General features: G+C 52.2%; 1 protein-coding gene across 1 annotated transcript in view; it reads left to right on the top strand.

Annotated features, from left to right (window-relative positions):
• rftn1a (raftlin, lipid raft linker 1a) overlaps window positions 1-9024 on the top strand; it is a gene marked incomplete at both ends in the record, with an annotated part of 54726 nt that extends 45702 nt beyond the window's left edge. Inside the window, 3 exons of the mRNA XM_080735543.1 lie at window positions 7154-7257; window positions 8212-8287; window positions 8605-9024. Coding sequence (XP_080591669.1) covers window positions 7154-7257; window positions 8212-8287; window positions 8605-9024 — 600 coding nt within the window. The remainder of the gene's footprint in view (window positions 1-7153; window positions 7258-8211; window positions 8288-8604) is intronic.
• Between the last annotated feature and the right edge of the window lie 538 nt (window positions 9025-9562).

Genomic DNA, 9562 nt, shown 5'->3' on the forward strand with positions numbered 1-9562 from the left:
GTGTGTGTGTGTGTGTGTGTGTGTACGCGCGCGTTATGGATTACTGCCTGTTAATCAGTATGTGTGGCTTGTCTATTGTATTGTTGTAGTGTATGTCATGTGTGTGTTCTTTTGGCATGGCTGTATTGAAGTCTGTGTGTATGTACAGTACCGTAAAAAAGTGGTTCCCAGACTTTTTAGCCTGTGACTCAAAAGAGAAATTACACATTCAGCCGGGACCCAAACTAGTAAAAACAGCAGATCTACAAGCTCACAACGTGTCGCTTTATTTATGTAATTTCTTAGATGTGTTTGTTTCTTTGTTTGAAAATGTATTTAAAAAAGAAAAAAAAAATCTAAATTTCTAAAAAGAAAAGAAAAAGAAAAAAAAAAGAAAAGAAAATTGGATTTTTACTAAAGTCGTGACCCATAACAATTGGTCTGTGACCCACACATGGGTCGCGACCCAGTGTTTGGGACACAGTGCTGTAAACGTATAGGTTCCGAACGGAACCATGTTTATTTAATACCGGAGGACAAGGTCCCCCATTGGGATAACAGCGCCATCTGGCGCTGCAACAGAGTAAAACTCATAAGCTCCCGTACGAGAAATATCATTTGTCGGTAGGGCTGTCAATCACAAACGAGGGCACCGCCCCCGAGTGTATATAAGCCCTGCGGGCTATCATAACTTCCTCTAAAGCCGCACCTCTGCGCCCGCAACTAGCGAACCGAGGGGCTTTATTCTGGGGGACCTTGTCCTCCGGTATTAAATAAACATGGTTCCGTTCGGAACCTATACGTTTATTGTCATACCTCCAGACAAGGTCCCCCATTGGGACTCATACACTCCCCGAGAAGCCATGAACCGACAAGACTGTCGTTCACACCGACCACACCCGGAAGGAGGTCCCGTCAACCGACGTGACCCCTTTCAAGACTGATCCGACCCAGGCCCACAGGGCCTGGGCGTGTTTAGACAGAAAAGAGACCCTGACAGACCGAGGCCTGCCATATGCACTAAGGGCAGACACAGGTCCGCCTTATAATACTACAGTAATATAAGGGAAAGACTCAGGGTCCCCCCCCAGGTATCCTAGAGACAGTAGCAAGCTGTCCCAGGAAGGGGAGAGAGCCGCCCCACTACATAGTAGGCGGGGCAGCAGCACCTAGAATCGTATGCGCCATAGCAGAAGGCGCAACGTCCAGGTGATAGTAGGTCGCAAAGGTGGACGGCGAAGACCAATTCGCCGCCGCACAAATCTCCTCAATGGAGACACCTTTTGGACAAAACCCTAGAGGTAGACACACCCCTAGTACTGTGGGCCTTAAGTGCTTCCGGCACTTCAGACCCAGCCCGGGTGTAAGCCAACCTAACAGCATCCACAATCCATCTCGACAGAGTGGGTTTGGACACCGCTTTTCGCTGACGGGCATTCATGACCACGAAAAGCTGAGAAGTAGACCTGCTGTCCACCGTCTTGTCACAGTAGGCCTTCAGGGCCCTAACTGGACAAAGACAATGAAGACGCCTATCCTCCTCCGATGCAAACGGAGGAGGATGGAAAGCCGTCCAACAACAGGTTCCTTCGGGACCATTCGGTTCTTAGGAATAAAACTCAATTGAGGTTTAAGAAGAACCCTGGAGTCATTATTGAGAAACCTCATACAATCAGGGCTCACAGAGAGCGCATGAAGGTCGCTCACACGCTTAGCCGTAGACAAGGCAAGCAAAAGAGCTGTCTTGAAACTTAAATGTTTCAAAGAGGTCCTCCCAATCGGTTCACAGGGTGCCTTGCAAAGGCCCTCAAGAACCACTTGTAGATCCCAAGCAGGGAACAAAAATCTAGTCACAGGTCTTAAACGGTCGACACCGTGTATGAACTTGACCACCTCAGGGAATTTAGAAAGGCCCATGCCTGACACCCCCAGGTGACAGGCATCAAAAGCCGCTAAATAACCCCTAAGCGTAGAGAACGCCAGACCAAGGTCCAGGCGGTCCCGCAAGAAAACTAAACGCCTTCTGGGCTGGAGCCAAGTGAGCCACCACAGGTGGCTCCTGTAGCTCACACCAGTCCAAGAAAACATTCCACCTTCCATCATATACCACCCTAGTGGAGGGGGCTTTAGCACTCTGAAAAGTAGCTACAACCGCCGTTGAGAAGCCTGCGGCTAGCAGGTTCTCCCTCTCACAGGCCAAAACCACAGGTCTAGGGCCTGGGGGTCGGGATGGAAGATATCGTCCCCCGCCTGGCGCAGCAGGTCCCTATGCGAGGGGAGCTGCCAGGGGGACCGGTAGAGCAGTGGGGTGATCAGAGACCTCCACACTCCCCTGGACGGTGCCAAGAGAAGAACCTCCAGGTTGGAACTCCTGATCCTCTCCAGTGTGGGAAGGATCAGTTCCAGCGGTTGGAACGCATAGAGACGGCCTTCCGGCCACTCGTGTGCTAACGCATCCACCCCCAGAGGCGAAGGTCCCCTCACTGAGAAGTAGAGGGGGCACTTCGCGTTCTCCTGGGAAGCAAAGAGATCGAACCGAGGTTGACCGAACCTGGAGAAGATCTGTCTCACCACCGCATGGTGGAGAGACCAATCCTCGTAGCGAGGCTCCCCCTGGACAACAGATCGGCGCCGCCGTTCTGAAGGCCTGGAACATGGGAGGCTCTAAAGGACCTCAGGCACGGTACGCACCAGAGAGTCATCTCGCGCGCCAGCTGATCCAGCGTGCGCGAGGAGAGGCCGCCTTGCTTGTTGAGAAAGTACAAGGCTGCCATGTCGTCCGTCCTGACCAGGACATGACAACCCCGGAGAAACGGTTCGAAATACTTGAGAGCCAAGTAGATCGCCATTAACTCCAGATAACTGAAGTGGTACTCCAACGTGGCCGGGGTCCACAGACCCCTGGCTGAGCGCCCCTCGTGGGTGGCGTCCCAGCCCGAGCGGCTGGCGTCTGTGGTGATCACCTTGCGTGACACCACCACGCCTATGGAGACTCCACTCATTAACAACGCCTGGTCCCGCCATGGGACCAGCGCGTCCATGCAGGCCTGGCTGACCACCACTTCCCTGCACCCTTGCAGGGGAGGAATCCTGAGCGTCAGTGTCCACCGCCAGAACGGTCTCATATGAAACCTGCCCAGGCGAAGAAGTTGCACCGCTGAAGCCATCAGCCCTGCCAACTTCATACACTCCTTGTAACTGACCACTTGGTCCAATTTGAAAGGAGCAAAGACACGTCAGGAACCTGTCCACCCCCTCCAGAGAGAGGCGGGTAGACATCGTGGTCGAATCCAGAGGTATCCCCAAGAAGGAGATCCGCTGGGAGGGCGTCAACATACTTTTGCCAAAAAGACGTTGAAAACCCAAGGCCTTCAGGTGGGCCAACACCAAGTTGGTGTGATATCCCTAATCCAGAAGGGATGCAGCTCCCCCCCCCTTTTTTCCGAACCAGGAAAAATTCGAGTCCAGAAACCAAGCTGGTTCAGGTCTCGTAAGAGCTCTACTACAGCACCATTGCATAGTACCGAGCTTATTTCCTCACTCAGAGCCCCTGCTTACAAGCGCGAGCTCGAGTGTAATTACCCCAGCTGGAAGCGGGGGTGGTTCAAGAAATGCAATCTAAGGCCACGTGTTACTGACGTAACACCCATTGCTCGGATTGCACAGTCTCCAATGTTTATCAGAATACCATCAAGGGTATTAAATAAACAAGGGTTCCGTTCGGAACCTAACCGTTTCACACAACGTGCTAACGTGCTGTGAAACGAGGGAGAAACCGTTAGGTTGCACGGGGGAGAAGGAACGTTGGGGATTAGAACTTCCGTATCCGGGAAGCTCCCCTCCATATCCGGTGACGGCCGCGCCAACGGACGTGACGTCAACATGTTGAACGGTGGTGGAAAGAGAAACAGAAAGAGCATTCTGCGAAATACGGTTCGTTACGTAAAAACATTTACCCCAGCACGGGGAAGAACGTGTAAACGTTTAAACCAGATCTGAGGCCTTTAATAGTTCCTTGCAGGGAAAATTAGGCCAACTCATAATCCCACACACCGATAGTGAAACACTTCCTGTCCTGCACTAGAATCGACACTACAGTGCCGTTTAGTGTAGGCAGAGGAAAAATGCACATAGGAGAAACCACACCACTGTGAACCGCAGTTAACATGGGTGGGAACCTCAGCATGTCTGCAACCCATTCTGATTGTAACCTGTCTGCATGACTGCAAGACTGGGAAATCTGTTATCGTGAGTAGAAAGCCCTGCATGGGCTTCATTACACTGAGCGGTTGCAAGCGATAAGAGGTTGTCCGTGCAAGTGTAGGAGTGAGCAGGCCACGCTCGCTCAAAACACTTTTTCTTTCTTTTTTAAGACTTGGGGACAAGGGAGGCAGTAACCATTTTCATTATCCCTGCATGGAATAAGGAAAATAAATATTAGCGCCTGGGGGAAGGAGGTCCCTGTGTAGTCAGGGACCCCTGTACCCACAGTCCAAGGTCATTTACGCCACCTCATCCCACAGGTTCTGTGGGAGGAGTCCGGCTCGGCGTCCCTGAAGAGTGTTAAGATGCTGTACATAACACTCCATACTCCTGTTCTGAACTGAACTCGGCACGACAGTGCCGCTCAGTGGAGACAGAGGAGAATAGCACAGAAGAGAAGCTTTGCTATTGTGACTAATAGCAAAACAGTGGAGCCCATTGCAAACCAGGGAAAAACCTTTTAATTGTCACCAGTCTGCAGGACTGGGACAATAAGTAATCCATTGAGTGAATAAAGAACCCTGCATGGGTCTCTATACACTGACTGGCTGTAAGCAGAGAGGAGGGTCCTTTGTGCTAGGGACTGAGAGGTAGGTAAACAAAAGTTTTGTTTCGACTACCATACTCTTACTGATGACAAGGGAAAAAGCTACTGGGCAACAGAGATTTTCATTCTCCCCTGCGTGGGACAGAACTCAAACGTCTGCATTCGGGGGGAGGAGGACCGTGTGCCGTCACGGAACCCAGACCCCGTGGAGGGCTAGGCCCTCAACCCTATGTCATCTAACACACCCACTTCCCACAAGCCTTGTGGGGAGAGCTGTGTTCAGTGCGCTTGGGCGCAATTAAGTGGTCTCCTTGAGCCCCACCATGTGGAAAAACCACAATCCGGGTGCCGCAGACCCAGGCCCCCTTCCACTGGCACAGTGGAGGGGAGAGCGGGATGTACTGGGGCGCCGCCGACCCATTCCACTCCTTCTGCATGGAGGAGGGGAGAGAGGGGGTAGAGGCGGAGGTGGGCGGAAGGATGCAGGGTCCTCGTGGAACCGAGGACTTGCAAGACTCACTTGTAGGAGGAATACTGGGAGAAGAGTCTTCAACCCAATTCCATCCCTCCTCATCCTCACTCTCAAATTCATCCCCGCTTTTAACAGCGTTGTTCGGAGGCGTGCCACCAGAACATAAGCGTGCCAGGAAGATCCGGGCTCAGCCAGCATGGCCGAGAACGAAAAATCCAAGGGGAAGGAGGAGGAAGTCGCCGTTAGTCACCCCCAGCGTGGGGGCAGCCAGGCGGACCAGTAGGTTCTCTCCACTGAATAAAACGGCGCCAGCCGTACCAGGGAGAGAGGGCGGGAACCGGCGTCGCCGCTCACCGCCCCCGGCGTGGGAGCGGCCAGGCGGGGTCCCTCAAAGTTGCAGACGCCAGCCGTAGGGCACCAGCGGCGCGCTGGAGCCCCCAATAGGCGTCGTGGCTGCAGGCGGGAACCGGAGCCGCCGCTAGCCGCCCCCGGCGTGGAAGCGGCCGGGCGGGGTCCCTCGAAGTTGCAGAACGCCAGCCGTAGGGCCCCAGCGGCGCGCTGGAGCCCCCGATAGGCGTAGTGGCTGCAGGTTGCAGCCCGGGGCGGGAAGGAGCGCTGTGGCGTACAGCGCCGCGAGCCCCGGAGGCAGAAACAACGTGGCGTCGTGGCTGCAGGCGGGAAAAAACCACGCCGCTAGCCGCCCCCGGCATGGGAGCGGCCGGGCGGGCTAGCAGGTTCTCCTCCCTGGGACGGCGGCCAGCCGAACCGGCGGGAGAGAGGGCGAGAACCAGCAAGTAGTCCCGTGACGTTGCAGCCGTCCGCCGTAGGGCACCAGCGGCGCGCTGGAGCCCCCTATAGGCGTAGTGGCTGCAGGCTGCGGCCCGGGGCGAGAAGCAGCGCTGTGGCGTACAGCGCCGCGAGCCCCGGAGGCAACAGAGTCCGGTGGAGGGAAAAAACCAGGCAGGCCACAAGGCTAGCGGAGGCTAAGTGAAGGAAGCACAAACAGCGGGCACCGCTGCGTGCCCACACAACCTGCCAGGAGAGGCCCGTAGCCCTGGTCGGCGAGACCAGGGCGGCGGGGACAACACGAGAAACCACCGGACAAACATAGGAAAGTCCTAGCCAGCTAGAAGTAAAGAAAATAGCGACACCCAGCTAGGGCGCGCTAGCAATCAGTGCCCTGGTGAGGGCCTTCTAGCATGAGGCTATCAAACAAAGGAACGAGCAAGCAAGGCACTTGCTAACACTCGAAAGACTCACCACATGAAGCAGCCTGCGGGATCATCGAAGGAAATTCCGCGGGTGGGTGTCCTCACCAGCGATAAGTCTCCAGCATCGAGCACACTTCCAGGGGAACAAGGATAGCAGCATGCTAGCCGAGGGCCGTGGAACAACGATAGCTTGAAGCTAGGCTAAGCTACAAGAGGCTATCGGACAATAACAAGCTCAGAGAAGAAGCTGGAAACTTACAGCGAGGAAACAGGTGAGAACGCCGAAACTGTTGGAACTGAAGAATAAAGACGTACAGGAGATATTCTATAAAGGCCGGTGGCCGACTTCCTAGCCGACGCTTAGGCTAAACTTTAAAGAAAATTATACTTATATGGCTGAGTTCGCGATACTCTAGTTGCAGGTAAGCAGAGGTGCGGAAGAGGAAGTTATGATAGCCCGCAGGGCTTATATACACTCGGGGGCGGTGCCCTCGTTTGTGATTGACAGCCCTACCGACAAATGATATTTCTCGTACGGGAGCTTATGAGTTTTACTCTGTTGCAGCGCCAGATGGCGCTGTTATCCCAATGGGGGACCTTGTCTGGAGGTATGACAATAAACTGTAGTGTGCCAGTGTGTATATAGTGTGTGTACAGTATAGTGTGTGTCTGCTTGTCCAGGGTGTGGTGGTGAAGACAGACTACATACCTCTGCTTCAGTCTCTGGCTCCCTTCGGGTGGAGGCTGATGTGTGTGTTGCCAACACCCATCGTAAGGACCAACAGGTACAAATGCTAAATCACAACTCAGCAACACACTCGTTTTTAGGATTCGCCTAGCCTCACAACTGATAATCCACTCTGCATAATACAGCATTTCGATTTACGCCTGTAAACTAAAACAGCATGAACTTGCCTAATTATTGTTTCTCTAACCCACATATGTCAAACTCAAGGCCCGGGGGCCAAATCAGGCCCGTGAATGAATTATCTTCGGCCCGCGGGATGATATTTAATTACTATTAGAAGTGGCCCACTGGTATACTGCACATTCAATGCCTGGGATTCGAACCAAGGTCTCCCACATGAAAGTCCAACATCTTAACCATCAGACCAAAGGGATATCCCATTCCCTATGGACTGGGGGAGATATCAGACTGTTGATGCCATCAGGCTGAAGTCAGTCAGTCACTCTGCTACACATGCACCACCATAATATTCAAGTCCCACAATGCACTGCTAGTGCACTGGTACATATCGAGGGCCCGTGACTGCAAGCCCACATTTAAATAAACTTTGAACCAGTCTGGCCCTCGACTTGTACAATTTTTTAATTTTTTTATTTTGGCCCACTGTGTATTTGAGTTTGACATCCCTGCTCTAACCGATGCTGAAGTTATTTTTCCCCCTGAATAATTGTCTTTGTATCTTAGATACTGCATATTGTGCATATTCTTTAGCAAACGCTGATTGACACTGTGGCTGGATATGCGGAACAGATGGCATTAGATCTGACAGATCGGCATCATAATGTTCATCTCGACGTGAAATTGTTTTTGTAGTCTGTCTGAGCTGTGATCAAACACGCCGTCTGTTGAACTCTTATCGTCTTGTATACTTCTGCTCCATAGTGCACGGCAGGGTAGATAGAAATAGGCCTAGTTTTAGTAGCTTGCATGTACTGTATACGAGCTGCTTCAGATTATAACAGTGGTAAAAGTGCCGCTCTTCCTTTTACAGCGATGGCAGTTTGTCGACAAAGCAGATCCTCTTCCTTCAGAGGCCAACTCTGCAGCGCAAGAGAAAAGACTTCAAGGTACGTTCGCCTTGCCTTTCCACATTCCCCGACACAGCTGTCACTCTTCCCCTTGTGTGTCTTTAGGCTATGTCTTAGCTCAAGTCGCAGTTGCTAAATATGGGGCCCACTGTAAATATAAATCGTCTCAACTGAGCACTTCAGAAAGGTCTAATAATAGATAAAGAGCCTGTTGTCTGCCTCAAACTGTCCAGGAGGGACGCATCAAAGGCGAAGGGCTTTGTAGTGTCTTGTCAGGCTCCTGCAGAGACGGAAAGGATGAGAAAGATGCAGCTCAGAGGCAGAAAGCATCAAATGCGTCTGTTTTTCTTCTTCAGATGCCTAACCTCAGGGGTCGCACCAAGGCAAAGAAAAACTCAACGCCGGAGAGGGAGAGAAAGAACGCGCCCCCTGTGATGGAGACCGAGATGGAGCAACTGCGGAGCGACACGAAAGAGGAGGAGAGGGAAGGGGCGAGGCACAGGGACAGCGGGAGAAGAGAGGAAACAAGCCCCCAGAGAGACGGTGAAGTGGATTTTGTGAAGGACTTGTCCGCGCCCACAGAGTGCGGGGCTTGCCAGGAAAGCGAGGAAGAGGAGACGGAGATCGACAGGATCCCGTCGGCCAAGAGGGAGAAGACGGTGAGATGGACAGATGTGTGTCAGAGAGACGACGGAGAGGACGGTGAGGACGTGAAGACGCACGAGAGAATCAAACGACTGCTGAGCGAAAGAGCGCTCTTTTCTGGCGTCTGTTGATCCAGCAACGCAGGAAGCTAAAACCTGAGTACACACACACACACACACACACACACACACACACACACACACACACACACACACACACACACACACACACACACACACACACACTAGAGTGAGTGTTCTATAACTGTCTACTCCGGTCTATACGCTTGCAAGGACTAAACATACTGATTCTAATGTATGTTGTTGAAGACATGCTTCCTATAACAAAGGTTGAGTCTGTTTTGTGTACAGCTGCATCACAGTGATAATAGCTACAATGATAGATGGAATTTGTGAGTTGTCTTGTCTCACACTGTGCCACAGCAACACTAAAATATATGTGTACAGTGATATTGTACCCTAAAAAAGTTGTGCAATGGTTACTAATTACTTTTCTAATGCAGTAATTCAGTAATTCGTTGACATTTTGACAGCAAGTAACTGTAACTTATTTGAAAATGTCAGTAACTTCCACAACACTGGTGGTAAACCAGTGGTTTCCAACCCCAGTCCACAGTGACTCTTTAGGCCACTGTTGGGTTTCTATCCT

This window comes from Nannobrachium achirus, assembly GCF_963921795.1.
Source record: "Nannobrachium achirus genome assembly, chromosome: 10".
NCBI lineage: Eukaryota > Metazoa > Chordata > Actinopteri > Myctophiformes > Myctophidae > Nannobrachium > Nannobrachium achirus.